Source organism: Drosophila grimshawi, unplaced genomic scaffold (assembly GCF_018153295.1).
Source record: "Drosophila grimshawi isolate 15287-2541.00 unplaced genomic scaffold, ASM1815329v1 contig_311, whole genome shotgun sequence".
Classification (NCBI taxonomy): Eukaryota; Metazoa; Arthropoda; class Insecta; order Diptera; family Drosophilidae; genus Drosophila; species Drosophila grimshawi.
The window spans coordinates 8,739,000-8,762,836 of record NW_025063098.1 but is presented as its reverse complement, the minus strand read 5'-3'; the positions used below and the strand labels follow the sequence as shown (position 1 = coordinate 8,762,836).

The 23,837-nt window shown below is 39.7% G+C and overlaps 2 protein-coding genes and 1 long non-coding RNA gene across 8 annotated transcripts in view; 2 read left to right on the top strand and 1 right to left on the bottom strand.

The window, feature by feature from the left end:
- Positions 1–1,759: 1,759 nt before the first annotated feature.
- On the top strand, positions 1,760–4,035 carry LOC6563632 (actin, indirect flight muscle). Its single transcript, XM_001989916.3, has 3 exons — positions 1,760–1,955; positions 2,504–3,444; positions 3,508–4,035. The coding sequence occupies exons 2-3, from the start codon at positions 2,520–2,522 to the stop codon at positions 3,711–3,713; spliced, it is 1,131 nt and encodes a 376-aa protein (XP_001989952.1). The 5' UTR covers positions 1,760–1,955; positions 2,504–2,519; the 3' UTR covers positions 3,714–4,035.
- Positions 4,036–5,585: 1,550 nt separating this feature from the next.
- The window catches only part of LOC6563633 (A disintegrin and metalloproteinase with thrombospondin motifs 9), a 38,439-nt gene continuing 20,187 nt past the window's right edge, over positions 5,586–23,837 (bottom strand). For 2 of the 3 annotated variants that reach the window (XM_032737617.2, XM_043214817.1), the window contains 14 exons: positions 12,249–12,672; positions 11,900–12,183; positions 11,163–11,659; positions 10,946–11,095; positions 10,732–10,890; positions 10,086–10,663; positions 9,834–10,019; positions 9,632–9,760; positions 8,247–8,473; positions 7,897–8,177; positions 7,382–7,826; positions 6,843–7,211; positions 6,127–6,768; positions 5,586–6,069 (listed from right to left, as the gene is read on the bottom strand). In XM_032737617.2, coding sequence (XP_032593508.2) covers positions 5,971–6,069; positions 6,127–6,768; positions 6,843–7,211; positions 7,382–7,826; positions 7,897–8,177; positions 8,247–8,473; positions 9,632–9,760; positions 9,834–10,019; positions 10,086–10,663; positions 10,732–10,890; positions 10,946–11,095; positions 11,163–11,659; positions 11,900–12,183; positions 12,249–12,672 — 4,470 coding nt within the window. In that variant the 3' untranslated portion in view covers positions 5,586–5,970. The remainder of the gene's footprint in view (positions 6,070–6,126; positions 6,769–6,842; positions 7,212–7,381; positions 7,827–7,896; positions 8,178–8,246; positions 8,474–9,631; positions 9,761–9,833; positions 10,020–10,085; positions 10,664–10,731; positions 10,891–10,945; positions 11,096–11,162; positions 11,660–11,899; positions 12,184–12,248; positions 12,673–23,837) is intronic. The other variant, XM_001989917.3, reaches the window with a different exon arrangement.
- The window catches only part of LOC116805486, a 37,319-nt gene continuing 22,399 nt past the window's right edge, over positions 8,918–23,837 (top strand). For 3 of the 4 annotated variants that reach the window (XR_006246632.1, XR_006246631.1, XR_004365217.2), the window contains exon 1: positions 8,918–9,335. This is a non-coding gene — a long non-coding RNA (uncharacterized LOC116805486). The remainder of the gene's footprint in view (positions 9,336–23,837) is intronic. The other variant, XR_006246633.1, reaches the window with a different exon arrangement.

Below are 23,837 nucleotides of genomic sequence, written 5' to 3'. Positions count from 1 at the left end.
AGGCGACGCCAGTATGGAGTATTCTACAGATTAGAAAACACCTTATTATTTATCATACAACCAATGCTCTGATGCTCTCTAATTTTTCTCTTCAGGCATGCTTCGTGATTTTTTTTTCAACTTTAGTAATAATTAAACTATTGTACAATATAAGATATATATAATTATATATATATTTTTATATATGGGTCAAGCATGTCCTACAGTAATCTCAAGTTAAGTTACTAAAATATCATAAATAAGTTTTATAATCCATTCTGTGAATCGATAGTCTCCACCTAGGAGACTGCCAGATCTAAAATTAGTTTCTGTGATCTAAAAACCAATTATATTGCATACTTTCATTGGTAGCTTAGAAATTGCTGCATATTTTCGGGAGTAGAATATAATTAAGATGCCAAATTTATCTACAGGACAACCAACAAGCAAAAACATGAATTTTGAAAAGTAATAAAAGATGAAATATATAGTTAAATAAGTTTAACAAATAACTTTACAGAGCGATTCAATTCCAATATTGCGATCAAATTATATCTCAAAATGATGAAGCTATATATATATGTATATGATAGGTATGTACCAAAATAAGCCATAAAATAAACCATCCTACAAATTGCTGAAATCTTATAATTGTTAACATAAATATACTACACAAGGAAGAGTATTTAATGACTACAGCTGAGCATAAATAGCATTGTATGCGTAAAACCAATGAAGTGAACTATTTCAAGAATTTCATTAAATCACATCCGAATAATTGATTATTTTTAGTTCAATTAAATCTATATGTATACCTGCGTTATTTATCATTTACATATAAATTGACAAGTAAGAAATAAAACAAATACCGAAATCTGCATAAAAGGATAAATTCAAAAGGCATGAGTAAAGTAAAAGAAAACAAAAATAAAACAATGAAAAATAAAAATACCTAGACATCATTAAAAATAATGCTCAATTGCATTTCTCATCGCTGTGGTTGATTTGGATTGGCGTGAAAATGGGCGCCAGGGCAATTTCGCAAATTTCTCAGTTTCGCAACTTCGCGACTGCAGAGGCGACAGCGGGCATGGCCGATGCTTCCTCGAGATTCTCGCGGATACCAACCTTGATGTTGATTTATAGGTGTCGTTAGCTTGGTATTAGTAGCGTCTATTTTCGTGTCTGCCTTATGCTGCGTGCCTGCATCCCTGACTGTCTCCCTCTCGCTCCCTCTCTCATTCATACTATTTCTTTCTCTGTCTGCCTGTTTGCTCAGGGTCCATGGGCTGCCAATTGTCTTGCGGCATCTCTCAGTCCTTCTAAGGTTCGTTTCTATTTTCTGAATTGGCAACGAGGCGAAGTATATTCGGCAATGCACATACATGTATGTTGGGCATCTACGGAGCCAGCGGGCATGGGTACGATTATTGGTGCAATCGGCTAAGCAATTAAAGTGCTCTCTTCGTCACGCATATTTGCTTATCAGTCATTTAGATAGTTTGCATACAAATTGCCCTGCATTGTCCGACACAATTCTCTGGATCTCTCTCATTAAATACCCTACTCAAACTAACCTGATTTTCCTTTGAAATGGTTAGCAAGCCTAATAAAATTTGGCTGGATGATGATAATAATAACTACTATGGCAATTAATGTGTGTTAACCAGTATCTAAATTTGCATTGAATGAAGCGTTCTTAAATGTCGTCTATACCTTCGCTTGCTTGCTCGACTATTAGGAAAACGGCTTATATGGATCGATTCAAATTAAATGCGTGGCACTACTTTCGCTCTACTCAGTTTCTTTGTCTCTGCCAACTAATTGAGTTCTTATCTCAATTTAAATTCCCTTGGTGAGAGAGCCTTCGATATAAAGACGACAATTGCCGATCCGCGTGCCATTTGTTGTTGAGTCTAGGAGCCGACAAGAATCAAACGTGCGATTTTATTTTCATCCCTTCGTTGGCCTTAAAGGTGTGTGTAAAGCGTGTGTGTATTTCAATTATATTCGATTTGGAATAACAAGGAACAAGGGACTATATACGGAGACAAGCTCATCTCTTACACAAAATCTTTTTGGAATACGTGATTGATTTTCAATTTTGATAAAAATGCAATACAAAATTTCGAGTGAACTACTTTTTTTATATACCCAAAAGGACTAAGTTGAACATTAAAAAATATTGAAATCTCAAAAAGTTTTCTGTTTAGATTCATTCAAGTTTTATATTGCAATAATAAGTAATGAATACAAGCTCATCTCTTACACAAAATCTTTTTGGAATACGTGATTGATTTTCAATTTTGATAAAACTGCAATACAAAATTTCAGTGAATACTTTTATAACCCAAAAGGACTAAGTTGAACATTAAAAAATATTGAAATCTCAAAAAGTTTTCTGTTTAGATTCATTCCAGTTTTATATTGCAATAATGAGTAATGAATACGATCAGATAGATATATCATTTACACAGCAACAAATTCGAAATGAGTTCTACAAAAATCACATCTATTATTTTAGATAAACAACTGTCAAAATGTGTGACGATGATGCGGGTGCATTAGTTATCGACAATGGTTCGGGCATGTGCAAAGCCGGCTTTGCTGGTGATGACGCCCCCCGTGCTGTGTTCCCCTCGATTGTGGGTCGTCCACGCCACCAGGGTGTGATGGTGGGTATGGGTCAGAAGGATTCGTACGTCGGTGATGAGGCTCAGAGCAAACGTGGTATCCTGACGCTCAAATATCCTATTGAGCACGGCATTATCACCAACTGGGATGATATGGAGAAGATCTGGCATCACACCTTCTACAACGAGTTGCGTGTGGCCCCCGAGGAGCATCCAGTATTATTGACAGAGGCCCCACTTAACCCCAAGGCCAATCGCGAGAAGATGACCCAGATCATGTTCGAGACCTTCAACTCGCCAGCCATGTATGTTGCCATCCAGGCTGTGCTCTCGCTGTACGCCTCCGGCCGTACCACTGGTATTGTGTTGGACTCCGGTGATGGTGTCTCCCACACTGTGCCCATCTATGAAGGTTTCGCCCTGCCCCATGCCATCCTGCGTCTGGACTTGGCCGGTCGCGACTTGACCGATTATCTGATGAAGATCCTCACTGAGCGTGGCTATTCTTTCACCACCACCGCTGAGCGTGAGATCGTGCGTGACATCAAGGAGAAGCTGTGCTATGTCGCTCTGGACTTCGAGCAGGAAATGGCAACGGCTGCCGCCTCCACCTCCCTGGAGAAGTCGTATGAGTTGCCCGATGGTCAGGTCATCACCATTGGCAATGAGCGTTTCCGTTGCCCCGAAGCTCTGTTCCAGCCCTCGTTCTTGGGCATGGAGTCCTCTGGCATCCACGAGACTGTCTACAACTCCATCATGAAGTGCGATGTGGATATCCGTAAGGATCTGTATGCCAACTCTGTGCTATCCGGCGGTACCACCATGTATCCAGGTAAATGACGCATATCCTTAACCGATATCAAATATTAAATATGTTCCGCATGTTATATTTTAGGTATTGCTGATCGTATGCAAAAGGAGATCACTGCCCTGGCCCCATCGACCATTAAGATCAAGATCATTGCGCCACCTGAGAGAAAGTACTCCGTATGGATTGGTGGCTCCATCTTGGCTTCGCTGTCCACCTTCCAGCAGATGTGGATTTCCAAGCAGGAATACGATGAGTCTGGTCCCGGCATTGTGCACCGCAAGTGCTTTTAAGTCTTTCCCTCGTTGCGAAAGATCAACAAAGACAACCACCGCCTTAGCAAAGTCGCAAACCAATCACAACCACGTCGGCGAGCTTTTCACCAAGGCCAGCTCGCTTCACATTAAACCAAATCAGCAAAGAAGAAGTGGATAACAACAACCATAACTATCATTAAAGTCACAATATCAATTAGAGGCTAATCACTCTATTGGCCTCACTCTTTAAAATGTAACCAATACCAAAGACACCGGCGATTTTCAGTCAACAGCGATAGTCAACAGCTTTATGTGAAATTCGCCGCAGTGTAAAATAATTAAATATTTTATAAACGTATCTAAACTGTATATTTTAATCGTAGTCTGAGAAATAAAAGCCAAATATATCTTCCATTAAAAAATATAAACATTTTCAATAAAGACATTTTTTTCTATTACATATTTTCTTTAGTGTTAACAATTTCAATATCATTTAATAATTTTTTAGTTTGTCAATAATTTTTTTGTTTTTTCTTATGTTAAGTGGAAGTGCTTAAAATAATTTATTAATATATAATACCAAAATACGTTAACATTTTAATAGAGTCAGTGAGAAAACAAGTGAGAACGTTGCAATCGGGCGTAACCGACTGTGAAATTCTCTGATACCAATAAGTAATATCAGCTGATAACAGGTGCCACAGAATAGTGGCAATTGGTGTAGCCAAGAAAAACCGATCTTTGAAGAAGGTTCCTAGTAATCTAACTTCCCAGTTTTGTAACTTTAGTTCTAAATATGCGAAAGATATAGTCTTTAAAAATTTGGTGATTCTAGCTAAAGAAATGTGGATAATACGGGCATTTCCCATTTTATGGCCGGATGGACAGGGTGTGTGAGCGTGGTCTGAATATGAAAATATATGACGATTTTTGAAGGAAGTTATTAGCAAGCTACTCTCCAAGTTTGGTAACTCTGCGGACGGACAGACAGCATGACGGACATTGCACAAAACCAATATACTCTTGTACCTTTGGTATCAGAGTATTAAAACAACGGTAAACTTTCTTGGATGTATGATGTATGTATGTTTGTATGTATGTATGTTTGTATGTATGTATGTATATATATATTGACTTGGTAGCTTAAAGAACACAAATTTGGTGTAAAATAAATGGTTTGGCAGTGATATCTTTTGTCAATGTAATTATTTTATTATAATTTACATTCTCGGCTTCAGCATTAAAAGATGGGATTTTGTTTTGGCTTCTTGGGATTGGTGGAGATTCACCTAAATATGAGTATTCTTGTTTTAGTTAACGTACACATACATAAGTAATTTTAAAAGTAGGTATACAAATATTGTATAGACCGGCATTGCACGCAGTATAGTTAATATGAGGGTCGAGGCTACACTTATGCATATATAGAATATTTAAAATATTTTTGTATGTGTGCTTAGAATCATAAATATTTACGCAGCTAACTTTTAGTTTGATTAACAAGCTCCTTAACTTAATTGACTTGTTACCTCATTACACTAGGAAATAACATTTGTCGTCCAGGACAGTCACTAAACTTTTCCAATTTTAATTAGATAGAAAACTGACTGTTCTGGACAAGACAAAATTCTGTAGCCAGTGTTAACTATGTACACTTCTTACAATCTATGAATGGCTTTGAATTTTTTTTATTTTTTTTAATGCAGTTTTTTGTTGGCAGTTTTCCTTGGGTTTGAAATTGCCGTGTTTCGAAAATACTTTTTAACATTCGTCGATAATTTTTCTAGTTAACTTTACATTGCCTGTACTTGCTTTTGTTTGTGCATCTAACATGTATTAAAAAATATATATATAATTTCTCTTCTTTTCTAAAAAACAAAAAAATACATGTTTACACACTTACTCCTAAGTATGTATGTATGTGTTTTTTGCTTTTTAGAAAAGGAAAATGTTTGAAAGACGAAGTGAGGGACTTGAAGTCCACTAAACCTTCCTGCTTTCAAATTTCCTCTTCCAGTACCAACGAAAACTTCTCGAGGCATGTGTGTGTGTGTGTTTGTTTGTGTATGTGTAAATCGTTGTAATACTATTAAATTTGTATATTTTGTGCAATTGACGCGACGCTCATAATTGAGATATCTCATGGAGATGGCTGCAGTTTTCTGGAACTGGCAGTGAAGGTAAGCAAAGCTGTTTAAATGCACAAGAGCCAAGCGACCAGAAAATCGTTGCGCAAAATAATAGCACCAAGGATTCATCAAGCCCATTTGCAATGAACACCAGACTGAGCCGATCACACAACGTCCAGATAGAGTCCTGACGTCGGCGATATTGAGCAATGCCCGCAAAAGCCCCCACAAAAAGCGCGCCGCGACGACGCCAATGTGTCGAACTGAAAATCAGAATTCGGATTAGATGGCAGATAACAAAAGATGAGCTGATTACATACCCCGCTGGCACGCTGCATGACCGCCCGATTGCCGTAGGTTTTCCAAACGGTCGTCGGCCGCATGAGAAACCCCGTTCCGTCCAGACTGATGGAAAAATCTCCCTGTGGGCAATTCATGTTGCGGCTATAGCAATCACCCGCCGATCCGAGCGCCTGCCGGTGTCCCCTCGACTTGGCAAACTCGAAATCGTTCTCAATAATGCGCAGGTCGCTGATGTTGAGCCGCAGCTTGCTGAAATGCGTACGTCCCGAGTTCTGATCGTTGGCGTACTCATGGTCCCGCGACATGGGCGGACAGTTGTCGATGTACCGCGTCTTGTACTCGTAGTAGATGGAGTAATTCTCCTGTGGCTCCACAGTGATATACTCTCGCGGCGTCAGACTGTTCATTTGGTGGCAGTAGATGCGCATCTGGCGTCCCCGCACCAGCAATGTGTACTCACCATCCTTGTACAACCGATACATGCGCTGCAAATCGGAACAGGTCTGTGCTCCTCTGCTCTCATGGCTGCTGGGACTTTTCATCTTGCAGCTGGGTGGCGGAGTGCATTTGATTTTATCGAACTTCGGCTTGCTGGCGACCCGCCGCATATGTGAGTCGTAATACAGGATTCGTCGCCTCTGGTAGCCCGAGCAATCACACTGTTCACAAAAATTCAAGGTTAAGCTGTGGTTCACAAACTGAATGTGGCAAATCATGGCAATGCTTCACTTACGGATGAGATCACTTTGTATTGCCGTTTCATACAGTGACTGCATATTTTTCGACGAGTTGGCCGCTTGCCCACATCACAATTCCGTTCGTTCACGCTCTTGCCCAGCCACGAATCGCAGCGCACGCTGCGCGTCTGGTAGTCCACATCACAGTCCCTTGAGCATTGAGTCCATTCCGAGGTGACCCACCTGCAATTGATTTTGCACAATTTGGTGGTCTTGCGCAGCGTTGGTTTGCGCACCTTCAGTGCCTTGCAGTAGGATTCGTCCACATTTTCCTTGCGCTTGGGCGTGCCAGGCACCTCGGGCTTGTAGACTCGCGCACAACTCTGCACCTTTCGCTTCTCGCCCGTGCCACATTCCACAGAGCACTGAAAACAATTGAATTGATTAGTTGGCGACATCGGAATTAAATTGCTGATAGTAAATGTGTGAACGAATTGAAAAATCAACATTCGTCATTGAAATTAAATGCCGCTTTCCATTTTCGCATTGTGTTATAATGTAATTTATCTGCAAAGGACAATTTCGCATATCTTACCGGTAGCCACTCGCTGGTGTACTTGATGTGGCAGCAGTTACGCACTTCCTTGGGCTTCTTCGGGTCATCAGGTGGACAGTAGTTTCCGTATGGATGTACACAGGTCACAGTTCGGTTCATCTTACACCAATCGCTGCACTCACCCCACTCTCCCGTCTGCCAATAGTTCACAGAGCGTTGGTTTATCTGAATAAATTGGGTGGAAATTAGTAAGTTAAGTCGCATCTGTGGCATCTTTGGGTAACTTACTTTCGGGTAATATTGGCACGGTTCTGCACGACATTGCTCATGGCTTACAATCTCGAATTTAAGTCGGCAAAAGGACATATCAACGATATTCGATCTCTGAATATCGGTGAATGTCTGTATGCAATTGAAGGTCTTCTCTCGGGTGCCCAGTTCCCCACAAGCGGCGGAGCATTCCGAAATGCTAGTAGTGTTCAATCTGCAGCACAAACAGTTTTCGAGAACAATTATATCAGAACTGTAATAACCAATTTTTAACCACAACTCACGTTAGGATGCAGTCCGTGTTGCAGTTGCGATACTCGGGCTTTGGCATCGCCGACTCATCGCAGAATTGTGGCGCTACTTTGAGACCCAGAGTTGTGCTTATACAGGCCGCCTGGCGATGCATTGTGCCCTGGCACAGTGAGTCGCAGTTGCTCCACGCCTGCATCTGCCAGCGATAGATCTCCACCTGCGTTTCTGCAATGATTGGCTTGTCCACTGTGTACGTATAGGTGATCAGTATGGTATCCTGGTTCTTGGCAGCACTCAAGTCTATCGATATGATCTATTGATTTGACGAATATATATAAACATGGTTACTTAGGTACGACCAGTCGAACGTCTCCTGATTTACCTTTACGATTAGATCACGCGTCAGCTTCCATGAATCAGTGGTGTTTACTCGCTCTATTGTGCTATTGGAGCCATTGTAATCGATTGTTACACCCGCATACGAATACTTCTTGGGATATGGTGTTACCACTCTGTCGCTATTCAATATTGGAGATTGGTGGTCATCAGTGAGCACAATATAGTTCTGATCGGGATAGCCACGCTGTGTAATAACTATGTTAGAGGCACCTGCATGGACAGAAAAACGTATTCTTTAAATTCTCAATCTAATACATTGACAATAATTCGGAAGCTTAACTTTCATAAAAAATGATAACTGAACTTAACTTTCATAAGAAATGAAAAACTTTCATATGAGAAAGCTGTATTTTCAAGCTTTAATGCAGAATTAATATAGATTAATAAAAGTCCTGCATTGCATTGAATCTAAACGCATAAGATCGTATTGGATACCAATTACAGGAAAGAAAAACAAAACAGGGCTGATGTTCATATTTATCGATAAAATGTTAAATAACAGAGTAATTTGAGAAAAGATTACTTAAAATACTTCGATGCTAAGTGCTACTGATATATCTGATAAAGCTGATACATCGATACAAGGGAATATCGATGATTTGCATACACGTATAAGAAAAGAATCCTCGGCATGAAAATTTCGTTTTCGGTCTAGTTTTTTCCGGATGTCGTGAATCACGTTTAATTAATTGCAATTGCAATTGCATGAATGCATACTCGTATTGTAAAATTGTTATTCACAAACTTTTCACCTGCTAATAATTGCAATTATTACTATGCAGTGCAACACCTATTTCTGTGTATGTATGCATGAGATTACAATGGGCGCCAGTGCTGATAATGGGTGAGCAGAGTGTGCAATTTGAGTCGATTAACGTATACTCGATGCCGACCTCTGACGTGTGATCCGGCGCCATTGGCCGTCTGTCGATTATGGAATCGTCTGGCAATCAGTACGTACGTGAGGTGCCTAGGTGCATTTGGATTGGAATTGCCTTCAGCTGATGTCTTGACACCGACAGCAGATCACAGTCGACAAACCACAACTCACGTGTTCCGGCAAAAAAAAAAGGTAGGCAATACAGCAATTACCTAATATACATACATGTATGTACATGAATATAGTTGTCTGAACATGTATGTACATGTATAATTATGATTGGCTAGGGTTGGGCCAAGATGACTCAATTGGGCATCGAAGTCGTTAAAACTATTTAATAGCACATTAAGTTACGCAACGCATAAACATTTAACATTAGCATTCACTCATCAAATCATTAGCCAAAATGTAATTATAGAATTGTGATTTTTTTTTTCTTCTGCTTTTGCTGCTTTTTTTAGGCAACCGGTAATTTTGGGCATACACACCTTTTGGTATCGTCGTGACGTAGTAGAGGCTCAGCAAGGGCTTATCCCTACTCAGTAGATCGGAGACATACACGTTGCCGGTGTGCTCCTCGCACGTATCGTTGTTTCCCTCGCACACTCCACATTTATCTGCGATTGCAATTGAAAAGAATGCAAAATGTGTGTTAAATTTCGTGTTTATAGATTTTTATTGAATAATTACCAAGCTTGGCAATGGAGTTGAGCTCGTTATCACAGCCAGCTGGGCGACAGATGCCGTTGACACACTTGTCAAAGCTGTCCACGGTGCAGGTGGTGCCATCCCTGACCATATCCTTGAGCAGAAAGTAGGCACTGTCGTCCTCCAAGCGGCAATACAACTTGCACTTGTCCGCCACATATGCGTTCACTGTGTTCAGTTATATATGGGATTAGTTAAGTTAACTGTGCACTTGTGTCAAGTGTTTTCACTCACATCCGTATTTGGGTATCCACTTGGCGTCCGCACTAATGCCTGGTATTTTTAAGTTGCGGCCATTCTGGTCATAGCACTCCTGTTCGCGGGGCTCTATAGTGCCCGTTGGGCAAGGGTGTGTCTTGCACGATCGATACTTCTTTCGACTGCCCTCGCAGTACTTACCCCCATTTTCGGGCACCGGATTATTGCACTCGCGTTTCGATTCCTGAACACCTCCTCCACATGTTAGGCTGCACGGCGTAAACGCAGTCCAAGGACCCCAACCGCCGTGCACCGTCTTGAGGGAGTAGCCCGTCCGTGGCACACAAACGCCCTTTTGACACCAATACCTGTTGTTGTTGCAGAGCGTGCCATCCGCCCAGGGCAGATTACTGGAGCGGCAATTTTCATTTGGATGCGTGCTGGCCTTGCAGAAGAGCCGGCGGCAATCCGCCTCGATGGAGCAGTGTGTGCTCTGGTTGCCATGTATCAGCTGACACTGGTGATCCAGAGAGTAGATCTCACCGGGCAGTTTCGTATTCAAGTTGTCGATGGGCGAGGATTGCGTGTCCTCCAGACACGATTTGTCCATTTTTCTAAGATCGCAAAAGTCACAAATTCGCTGAATTTCCACATTTTTCTGATTGGTAGTTTGAGTACTTACTCGAGAAACTCGGAGACATAGTGCCGTGAGCACTTAGACCAAGACCATGGATGCATATGATCCCCCATAACGCTGGACATGATGTGCAATGTAAGATTGTTGCCCGGCTTCGAGTTGTACTGCTTGCAACGATCGTCGTCATCATGCGGCATGTTCAGGCTAAAACAAACTGATTCAGAACAATGCTAGCACAAAGCAAACACATTCCTCTTACATGTGGCCCAATTCGTGTGCTATCGTGAAGGCGGCGGACAGGCCATTGTCCTGCACAATGGAACAGGCGCTGGCCTTGCAAACGGTGCCCAGCTCGGCCAAGCCCAGTGTTCTGCAGCGCTCCTCCCGCTCATTCGAACAAATCTGATCACTAGCGGGCGAAAATGTTGGCTATATAATGCCTTGCATACAGTTTGGCCGGAAAGCGTTGGACTTACCGTGTGATTAGCATAGCGGTATCATAGGGATAGCCTTTTTTGGTGAGAAACGAACAGAATCGTTTTAGTTTCTCGGATTTGCCTGGTCGATTGCTGGATCGATCGTTGATATCCTTTAGTTCGAGCAGTTTGACCAACGATATGCGTATCGAGTTACCAATGCTGGCATCCGCAAATATGTTCGATACAATCGATAATAGTGTGAGAATGTAGGACTTGAGATCTGTCTTATGGAACTCCATCATCGTGTGGTCGACGGCGATGAGCACCTCTAACGTGTATACCTGGTTGCCCTGATTATGTCGTTTGCGGCGCGTTAAATGCGTTGGCACACTTTCCGTCAGTTCGAGCGCCTCCATCACCAGTTCCAGATCGGAGACAGCCTGTCTGGGATTGCGTTTCGAATGCCGCCAGACGCGATGCAAGTTCTCGTCGCTATCCGTCTGGTTGACCGGCTGAATGAGCATCGTGCCGAAACCAGTTTTGATATAACCAGTCTGTGCAATAGTAAGTAGGAGGGCAGGGCAAGGCAGGAGTTGGATACACAAGCTTATTAGTAGTCGTACTCAGAGATAAATTGATAATAATTATAATTTGCGAAATGTTAATTCAATGCAAATGGCTTTTTGTGAAGGTCTCGGCCCCATGAACTGATCTCCACCAGAGCACCACCTGCTGCTCGTGTAGATTTTTTTTATGCGTGTGGTTTTTATTTAATATTTATTTTTTGGCCTTACCATGCCGCCGCAGAGGGAGACGGCGACCGCCGATTGATTGTCGCCTTCGACGTAACCTCTATAGTAGCAGCCCAAATAGTGCTCCTCATAATGAGATTCCTCCGTTCGATTATTAAGGATGCGTATGACCCGAAACGTTTCAGATGGTATGAACGAGGTATCCTGATGCAGTACCAGATGCAGCTGTTGCCCAAACACATTCAGCAAGTACTCCGGATGGGGGTCCCAAATCGGGCTAGTCTTGGTGCGGAATGTGCCAGTCATGCTGAACGCAGAAGTCGCATCTGCATTAAGCACATATTAAATGATGCATGGCTAGTCGATGTTGTTTTTGGTATTTCCCACTTACCCCTGTGGCTGCTATTGCTATTGCTGTGCCGCTTCGACTCGTATAACAAATCCTCGGCATTAAGACTAAAGTTGTGTATTTTGGTGAGTGTGACAGAGGTACTGAGATTGTCATCGGCAATGTGCTTGTTGTCACCAAAATCGTTTTCGCTTTTCATATCGTTGTCATCACTCCAATCGACAACATCCGTATCGTTATTAAACTTTTTCGACTCATGTACCTCGAAGAATCGGTTGCTATTGCTGATGCTATTGCCGATGCTATCGCTGGGCCTACTGCTATTCAGAAAGATGTATAGTCCGATCAGTGCAAGCACTATGGTCACGGGGATAAAAAAGCAGGCGTGCTGGCGCAGGTGAGCAGACATGTTTTGGATGTATTTATTCTTGTAGAACCACCATTCGCAAGTCTTCTTCAGCACGAGCTGCAAGTAACGCAAACACAAACACAAATATGAAAAGAAAGTCATAGTCAGCTCCAGCTATGGGCCACAGCCAGATGATGTATCAATAACGATAGAGCAGAAAGTTGAAAGCTCCACATTCTCTCACACCTTCAATGCAGATTACAAGCTCTGAGCGTATGGGGCAAGTGGGCACGTTCCATTGACCCATCAAGTAGACACAATCAATGGGGATGGGAGGTAACTGATTTGAGTGATTAACTCTTTGAAAGAATTATTAAATTGATCAACCGACGCGTCGGCAGCTGCCTTGGCCACCTGTGAGTGGCCACTCAGACCCCGGCCCACTTGGCCTTTACCTGCACGCGCACCGGCCGCTATTTGTAGATCTATCGAGCTGTTGAAAACACTTCCTCACATCTCAAAAATTTCGCACTTTTTTGCTTTTTTCTTTAATTGCTTAAACAGAAATGCCTAAGCGCATAGGTGTAAAGTGTGCCAACGGCAATTTCTGTTTGCTTGCCAGTAAAGAAAACAAAAAAACAGAAAATATAATACAATAGCGCAGAAAGAGAAACAAAAAGTTGAAATAGTTAGATACCCCCGCGAGCGAACAATTTATGTGGCTTTTATTTTGTTAATTTGTCTGAGTAGCATTTCTTTGCACCTCTGCGCAAACATTTTAAATGTGTGCATCTAGCGTATCATGATCAATGTGGTATTTATTGTGGTGCCAAAAAATTAATTGAAATTCATCCAAAAAAAAAATAAAAAAAAAATCACGAAATTAGTTGCCAAATTTTACATAATTTGACGGCAGCTCTGTGAACTCTGTGACCGGCGACGCATTTGTTATGCGACCAAATTGTCACATCGAACGTGTTTTTTGACGTTGATAAATCCATGACATCCAAACTGGATGCCAAGGCGTAGCGTGTGCTCGGATTTCCGTTGCGATCCCAAACGATTTTCAACGTAGCGTAGCTCTTCAAAAAAATGACACTCAATTTTGGAATCGCTTTTGACCTTTTATGTTCGTTATTATTATTGAAAAAAGCTCAAATTGATGGGTCATTAAAATGTTTTTCTGCGATCATTCACTGCGTGGCCCAATTCAATAAATATTGACATAGCTTAAGATTTATAACATGACCAGCTATGAATATTGAACAACATGTTTTGAGTATACCTCTTCGAAAAACTGTCAATATGCATTTGCGAGATAGCCAATTTATATTTGCATACTTTTTGGGGTCAGTCTACGAAGTGTAGGGCTAACTAAGATAAGTCGTTTGACTTTATAAATAATAAAAAATAATATATATATTATCGAAATTATTATTTTAAAATACATATTTGAGTTTTACAAATTAGAAATGTGTACAATACGCAAATTCAAAAAATATTTTCAGTATAGATTATCCATAGAACAACTGGTTTAATTTGATATATTTATTTATAGTTTTTTTGCAATGCAAATCAATTGAATATATCTCATAATTTAAAAGTTGTATTGCTACGTAGAGCTACCGATTGAAACTAAGAACGCTTTTATTATAAATATAAGATTTCGCACTGCTGGAGCGTGCTGAATTTTAATTTATATGTTTATATATACGTTGTGTGCTTTATATATGTATGTATGTGTGTATTTTATAAATCAATATTTTGCACAAATGTTTATAATGTCAGAACATTAATCAACGCTCCTATCTGTATACAATGGGCAAACAGTCAGGGTTATCACTGCCAATGCCTGAACTGGTCTTTCTCGGCAAGCTTTCTCGCTTTTCGTTGAAGAATTTCTATTGAAAATCGAAATATATAAATACGCGACCTGCTATCTGAAGCTGCTGTATTATTGGTGTGAGGCTTATCATAAATTTCATTTAATGCTTTAATAGCCGTTTCGCGATTTGCAATGCAAATCCTTGGGTCTTTATGTATTTAATTAGAGGGCCATTCTGATGATCTCTGTGTTTACCTCGGCGCCGATAGTTATACATGCGTTTGGGGAGCTGCTTATTAACTTGTTTCCAAAACAACCTCATAAATATGTAAATGCAATGTGTGCGTTCTGCTTTTATCAGCGACGAGTGATAGCCACGCCAATGTTTGGGCCTTTAGTTTTCTTGGTCTGTTTCATTTCCATTTAATACGCGAATAGTTCATTTAATTTATTGTTAAGTCAAAGTGGTTCTTAGGCTCTGACTAATTGACCAAACCAATGAGGCGGCAGCCCAAAAAAAAAAAAAAATCGAAACCAAAACAGAAATCCAACAAAAACAAAAGAATACTAAAGAAACATCCGAAGCGAGATAAAAACCAGTTTACACTTGGCCAGCGTTCAAAATAGTCAAGAAACAAGCGATTTGTGTGTCAGTCTATTACTTTATTTCTATTTACCGAATGCTATAATTTATGCCAATGGCTAAATTTTTGGCCGACACTCTGTCTGCGGAGCAGTCGTGGGGCAATGACGCCGCACAGTCTGTCCTCTCGAGCGGCATGAAGGTCGTTGCCGCCGCAGCTTCGCAGTAGGCTGACACTCAATAGCGACAGGGGATTCATGGACGATACACACTTTTTTTTTTTTGGTGTTGTGAACCACATACTTTGGCACTGGCTAATTGATCGAGGTGTTGGTGCTAAGTGAACGCCCAGCGACAAGCAATTGAAACACGCGTCTCACGTCACGCTGCGTATGCGCAATGTGTTCAATTAATTATACGGCAAGTGTGCTGTTGCGCTTAATTTGTATTTAATGACTTAATTGCAAATGCCGCCCTGCAGCCAGTCGGGAATGCGAGCCGAATTCCATATACGCATTGTGACAATAGTACATAATTTGCAGGTCCGCATGCGAAACGCCAATAGCAAATTAGCAAATTAGCAAATTAACAGCTACATTTTGGTATTCACTTATTAATTGCCAGCTAAATCAAATTGTTTACATACATATTTGGTTGGTCTGACGGTTTAAGATTTCAGCACATTCTGCTGGCCATTAGCTCACGCTTTATTATAGCCATGCATTTGGCTAAGACCTGATGTGCAACAACATGCTGTAGGAGGCATTTCGAAAAAATTATTCCTAATGCAGACACTTTGTACAAATCCGGTGCGATTGTATTTATGGCGGCTGCATGTGAATGATAAATAAATAAACTTGTTGAATTTATGGGCGTGTGTTTTATGCCTTTTTGCTCTCGACGCGTGACCGGGTGCAACAATATCGAAAACTCTATTGGCTTAAATACAAACGCTCGGCCAAACAAACATAACCAAACAATATGCCGGATTACCGTTAATGCCAAAAGTGTGTGTAAATATTTTATTAATTTCACTTGAGCGTTTCCTGCGAAATGTTTTGCCAACGTACAGGAACAGACAAACAAATTCAAAGCTAAAAGTCCGTGGGAAGCATTTGCGAAAGCCAAAACGAAAACAAAAACTCGGCTAATCAACTAAAGGAAAATAATAAAAACACGTTCATAAAATTTGCCCACAGGTTTCCCTAGAAAAGTCTCTGAGCCACACGCCAAATGCAGAAAATCTGTAGTCTTTGGCTGAACTGGGTAAGTCCCCCACATCAATTCCAAATAAAGAATGACTGTATTGATCAAAGTATAAATATTTATGTGTATATATTGAATAAATAGATAAAGTGATGCATTTGCATTCAGCTTGGCATTGTGTATCTAAATTGAAATCAGCATTGAACTGAAGTGCATTGATAACTTCACAATTCACAATTTATAATTCACAATTGAAAATTGAAAGCCATCAGCAGCAAACCCAAATCAATTAACCTTGACAAAAATGCGTTTGGCAAAAACTTAATTGAAAATGGGCAACAAAATGCATTCAACAAAATTGACTTTAATGCCATTTGGCTTAACGAGCTGGCCAACACATCGACTCGCCGGCTGCCCGGCTGGCTGGCTGGCTGGCTGGCTGGCTGGTTGATTGAATTGAATGGGCTGGACAACGGCCACGTTTGCTATATGTCTGCCATGTCATTAGGCTAGTCATCATCATAGAAATATCAGTTGCTTATATAGAGCAGCATCATCATTGCTGCCTCACTCTCTGTGTATGCCACGCATATGGCAGTCGGAGGTAGACCCCCAAAAGTAATTTCGTCCAGTTAATTATTGCGTGTTTAACCTTGAAATTTTATATGTATATTGCGATCGTTCTAAAACTGTAAAATAATCAACATTGTTTAGCTTTCGTTTAATGAAATTTGCACAAAATAAACTAAATAGACACATCGAAAGATAGAAACAAAAAAAGAAAGAAAAAAACATAATAATATAAAACACGCCAGGCCGCGAGCAAATGTTTAGCTTTGATATTTTAATTTGCATAATAATACGAATCAAAATATTGTATCGATATCGTGTGGTGCATGACTAATGCTGAGAATCTTGGATCTTAAATTCCAATTTCGAACACTTTTGCACTTGTCTGTAAAGTGTCGTAAAGTTTTTAATGCACACTTTTAACTGCACTTCTGAGACTTGCAATGTTATGCCCGTAAAAGTATTGCAGTTAATTTGTGTATTTATTCAGGTTTTATTTAATACTTTATTTAATGGGCTGCCTTTCTGATTTATTTGGCACACTTTTGTGCAAATGGCATGAAATACACACTCAAACACTGGTGAATTTCAATTTATGGTCACACGCGGCGTATGCGTTATATGGAATTGTCTACATCACCGGGGTAATTGACATTTCGTGATGGTTGAATGCGAGTAGGGTTTTAAATAGACATGAAATATAATTCAACCCAAACCTATAATTGTATCCATCTTTGTGGTTTGAAAATGTGCTAAATTTTGAAGATTTAATTGAATCAATATAATCGATCATAATAATAACTCACATTGAGCCATCTAAATTTGGTTTATCAACATTTGTGTATGGGAGTAGTGCATTCAACATTCTTCAGTGCCGCACATTCTCACGTTCGGTTAATTTACATATTTATGCATGTGTATCTACAGTTGGATTGCCACGTCGTAAATTACAAAAATATTTATTTGCTTTTGGACGCTTACAAAGTGTGCGTGTTTATTTGGACAGTGCAAGTCGATGCCAAAGGCGTTGGCCTTATGAGGTGAGGTAAATTCAACGACCACCTGGCCAATTTTAAATTGAAATTGGTATTCGAATCCGAGCGGGGTTCTCTAACAAATGACAAGCAAGTAAAGTTCGTTGTCCTTGGGTTGTACTGACTGAAATCTATATTGTGATCTTAAGCGAAATTAAGAGAAAGTACTTGAAATTAGTTACGCTTTATAGAGAACTGAGATTGATAAAATTGAATTCAAACTTAGATAACCTAATTAAACTTCAAAGTTCCACATATATTTTCATCTGGTTGTTTCCTGTCTGATCTAACCGGATCCGACATATCTAGAAGTACATAGTAAAACATAGACAGACTCAGTTCTTCGACCTTGAAGGGTATAAGCAACTTCGCTTAAGGTTGCAAACAATTTGTGGGCTTGTCAGTCGTAAAATTTCGTGATTGGAAAATTTTAAAATCTTTTTAAATTATGATAATGAACTGGAATTTCAAATGGGCGTATAATGGAGAAGAACTTGAAAGGAATTTTTTTCAGAGAACGGTGGGTGGTGTAAAATGAACATATGGCTCGTTAGAAGCTGCAAGTTATTTATGGTTAGCACAGCAATTTGGGTAAGAGCGTGTTTATACTTGTTAAGATGCATAAATGTGTTAATAAGCACACGAGGTTAATTGCTTATCGTGTCTGACCCGGCAACACGTTGCCCAAATCATTTCTTTTATTGTTTATTTTTGATGTGGTTCACTCAGGTTTCACATTAAAGAAAAATATATAACAGCTCTATTAACTAAACTAATCACTGTGCTAAGTGTAAACAAATTAAAAATATGATTTTGGTATGCCAGAAATGTTCAAAAATAAAACAAACAACATTGAACTTATACCATCTTATATATTTTTTTAAATATCAAACCACGCGAATATTAAACTATGAAGGATGGAGAACCGAAGCAACGTGCAAGCTCAAACGGAACGCGAGACGCGACTAAAAACGCGTTGGATTCGCAATCCTTCTGGCAATGCTAATGACACGCCTGCATTTTAAAAAAATGTCACCAGAATTATGTGTTATTCACAAAGAGGAAACATCAACGCATAAACCCACGTAGGTGTGTCACACAAAGAAGTCCCACAAGCGGATGTGTACAGTACAATGACATGTAATGCACTTTTTTAAAATTTGTTATTTTAGGAAAGTTAAGAAAAAAAACGATCTTTGAGTACTGAGATTTATATTCGCTGGTTGAGTAATTGTGGCCAATGGCAATAAAATGGCGTGAAACCTCCACTGTAATTCAAAATTTCACTTGCTCCTGTGTCTGCCTTCGTCGAGACTTATTTACACTGTCCGCTCGCCTGTCGACTGGCGGTCTGCCTGACTGACTAGTGTGGCAACCATGTGCTGTACGATGCCACATCAAGCAAGCAAACAAACAAACAGCAATGAGCAGAACGACAAGATGAATCGAGCCTTGGCAGAGCATAACAGATAAATAAATATACATTCATATTAGGCTTGCTTTTCCCGTTTAGTGTTAAACGCTTTGCGTTTTGTAAGGAAGTGTGCAAATGCGAATATACTTAAAATGACAGCGCCATGAAAAAACATGTAAGCATACTGTAGTCGAATGAGCTCAACTAGGAAATACCTTTTAAAAACCTGTGCACACTCAAATGTAAGGTGCTGTGAAATTGCTCTCATTTCTTATGACCAAGGGTTAAAGAAAAACTAATCCGAACTGAACTAATTTGCTTGCCATAGACGCGTACATATAAATACAGATTTTGAATACACACACATATATAAATATATATATATATATATATATATATATATGTATATATGTATTGTTATTATCGCGAATAGTATAATAATATGTTAAAGTAACAATGTTTACATAGTTCTGTATGTGCAATGTACATAGAGTTACCACTACATTCTGTATGCGAGTCTCTTAACAGATCGCTGTAAAGACGAGCATAACACCGATAAGAGTAATTTAGTCGTTCAATTACATTAAGCAAAGAAGGTCGCGCAGCGCTTGACGAAAATATAAGAAAACGTATATATGAACGCAAATCGATTTGTGTGAATAATCGCGAAACGGGCAATGATATCAATATTCTCCTATTGATAGTAAGCTATATATCAAATTTGAAGTCTGTAGTTCTTAAAGGCTCAGATCGGACTCGGAGATGCTCACTTCTTCCTGTTACATACTTTTGCACAGAACGATTCTACCCTTTTTATCCGATTTGAATGGGTTCAGGGTATGAACATACATTATTTGCATTGCTTCTTGTATTGTTGTTGTTGTTTGTGTTGCGGTTGTTGCCTTTTCTGTTGATTATTCTTCTGCCTGTTGCCGTTGTTGTTTTCTGCTATTGTCAGTGCGATTTTTAATTGGTTTTGATAATGCGCTTGAATTATGGCTGTAATGCCTCTGACATTTCAATTTAGCTATTGTCTGCCTGCTGTCATCACCAACCCCAAAGGCATGTAAGCATTGTGTTTTCTTTATTGTTATTGTTGCTGTTGCTGTTGCAGTCATTTAATGAATTTGGCTGTTGACAATGCACTCGGTGTATTGAATGGCATCCCTCAAAAGACATCAAATTGCCAGCTGACAGTTGTCTCAATAAACGTATCCAATTGAATGAACGATTTGATTGATTGCATTTCCCAGCAGCAGGGGCTTCGTGATGTTTAATGCCTGATTACAAGCCGGTGGGCGTTCTTGATGGATCCCACTGAATTTATTGTGTTTAATTCGTTTTATCACGACTCATCACGAAAATAGTGTGAACCAAGGCAATATATATAGTTATTTTCTAAGGCATATATTTTTATTATAAATAAACTTTTACTCATTCTCACCTTTGGTGAGTGAGGAGTGATTTTTGTGGCATTTAAATAAAAATAGTCGGACAGTTTTTTTCTTTTTTTTTTTAATTTTCGACCCCATGCAAAGTATATATGATATATACATATTGGAATTCCAAGAGAAGCACACAAAATTAAAAGTTTTATAGTGAAAAATTCGCTTGGCTAATTAAGACTTTCAGCTGTATAAGCAAAGTACCAGTACATAGACAGGTGAGGATTATTAATTTTATGTACTCACTATGTGAGAAGCCGTCCAAAGTTCCACCATAATGGAACAAAATAAACATAAAATCGCAACAGCCAAGTGGAATGCCCATTCTACAAGAGATTTGCCTAAAAACCATTTGGCGCCCGTTTATTATTATATTTATTTCTTTTCGAACATAAACAAATCGAACAAGAACTGGGATTGGTATTTTATTTGAGTTCGATGGGATGCCTGTTTTTTGTCTGCTGTCAAAAGATTTCTGATGCAAATGACCAAAAAGGCTGGACAATTAATTGGGTATCGATAGCATCAATACCCAAGCTAGCCATCGCTTATTTAAGATCATGATGATTATCAGCAAGATTCATGATTTGCCGCAGCAGCTGCCCGTGCCACACTTTTTGGCATCCAAGTCGAAGGGCGAAAGGGGTATTCCAACAAATTATAGCGGCTGTCGCTGTCACTTGGCATTAAGAGATGTCCATTATCATTCCAAATCCCAGACAGTGAATTTTTAAAATGTTGTTTTTGGCGCCGTAGGAATCTTAGTTGCGGCTTTCAGGGGCGCCACATCAATCATCGCATTAAAGGCAAAGTCAGATTTAAAAGTAACTTCTTGTTATCAGAATGAGGCCGGCACTTGAGTGCCGTGAGTTATATCGATTTCTAAAGAATATGCATCACTGTGGGAATTAAGGCAGCCAAACAAAATTCCCAGCTGTTGCTTCCTAAGAAAAAATATATAAATATATATTATAGTGATTCTATAACCACAAAATTTGTATTAAATTCGTTTCCGGCGAAACAAGAGTTTCAATTGGATTATAAAGCAAAATACAAAAGACAAAGAATAAAAGACTTTTGAAATTTGAACTCCACTTGGGTCAGCTTATTATAGAAGCAACCCATCTACTGCATCTGCTGCATCTCTCATTCGATCTGTCTCTAATCTGGCAATGTGCATAGAGTATAAAATTTGCGAATATAAGTATAACAGGCATGCGGAAAAGCATTTGCCCGGTCAGACCTTCACATGGTTTCATTTATTCTAATAATTGTCTTTTATTTTTTATGTGCAACATTTATTTCCGCGCACACCCGGTCTGGGCACAAAAGTTTGCCTCTGGTCTGGGTGAGACTGGCAGTCTGTCAATTAACCTCAGAGTTTTGCGTTGATAATATAAGTTATGTCTTTTTAATCGCTAAAAATTTGCATGAGCATTTGCCCAGTGTGCTTGTGTGTATGTGTGTGTGTGTGTGTGTGAGAGTGTGTGTATTGCACTCGAACTTATGCTCGTATTTCAGTCTGACTGTCGCCGTCATTAGCCAAGCCTCTTGTCAGAGCGGTATTAGCAAACAGAGAGAAGATGTCAGAAGGAGCGGGGGAGAGGTAGCATCGCAGTTGTTGTCCGTGACTCGAAGTGCAAGTTGAAGTTGAAGTTAAATTTGAAATGGAAGTCGATGCCTCTTGCAAATTTCATTCAAAAAACAAACGGCACAGCAGACAAGACGACTTGGCCTGGGTGCTGGTTGCTGTTCGTTGAATACTTGTATAAATAATTCATTAGGGAGCTACGAGACGCGTTCATTTTGTATCTGTCAGATACGTCAAGCACAATTGGCTGTTGTAACATTGCCGGCTGATGCACGCCAGTGACCCCTTCACAACTGCAGTTGGCGTTAAAAATGTGGAGAATTTGATTTGTGTCCCTTCGTCTCGTTTTGCGTTTCACGACTGCCCGCACTGCTACTCCATCGAACCGTTCAACGGGACACATGAATCAGCCAGACTTATATACAAATGTATACTCATAATACTCGTGCACAAGCAGTTTTCAATACACGTATGTTTTTTTTTGTACATATGTAGATGTATATCAACATTTTGGCAGGTCAGTGCACTTTGCGCAACGCGACAATTATTTATTGAAATTGGGATTGAAGTGGAAATATACAAACTGTTGCCCAATATCTGGCGTATAATTAGACAAAAGCAAGCAATAAAAGCGCGCTCTAATCATATTAACCACGGCTCATTTAGGTCGCCGTACGCGATACGCTCAGGTCTTGGAGATCGAGTTCGTGTGCTATTTGCTATTTGCATAGGCTACATCTTGAGCTCAGTTATTGTTGTTATCTTTGTTGTTTTGTTGTTGGTACCGTTGCCACCCAGCACGGCCAGCTTCATTAATCTTAATGATACGAAAGTTGCGACTGATTAATTTGTTCGATAATTAAAATTGATCGGTCAACGGCAAACCGAGGAAAACAGTGCGCAAACTGGACAAAGGCAGGCGGCGACGATATTCACAGTCTCTCTCATAACAAATGATCTTCAACAACCCGTAACCCAACAACAAAATAATATCAAACATGACAAAAAAAACGGAAGCAACAATGGTCAGGGAAGGAAGCTCAAGCTCAATCTACATGACTGCTCCGCATTGAAACAAAAGCAAACAAAATAACACAACAAAAATGCGCGAACCAAAAGTGAAGGTTGTCTAACACCACGCAATTTGTATACCCTAATAGAATAATGACAATAAAACATTTTGTATTATTGTAGGGAGTTCAGCATGAACATTAATAATGCAAAAAAGTCTAGAAAGTTAAAGTTAAACATATATTTTTCAAAATAATTTAAAGCAAGCCAACAAATGATAATAAAAACAATTAATAATATTACAAATAAGTCCGAGTAGATTTTAAAGGGTGAGTCAACTTAGATGTCTGATATCTCTGTTATCTTCATGTTGACTTAATTAAGGTGACATAAGGTAAACTTTTACCTGTTCCAAACTTAATAGCATAGTCAAAGTAAACTTTGCCGAGTTGATAACATAAGATCTGAACATGAAACGTTCAGCCAAATCGAGTAATACAAATGTTATATAAATTTAGCGTGAGTTATGAGAATTTTCAGCGTGCTTAGTTGTCAAGCAATTTCCGGCACGTTTTGTTTTTGCATATATGAAAACAAAAGCAA

Coding starts and splice junctions, on each gene's coding strand:
- LOC6563632 (XM_001989916.3), top strand. CDS start 2,520: ATGTGTGACGATGATGCGGGTGCATTAGTTATCGACAATGGTTCGGGC. Junction 3,445..3,507: donor CGGTACCACCATGTATCCAG/GTAAATGACGCA, acceptor GTTATATTTTAG/GTATTGCTGATCGTATGCAA.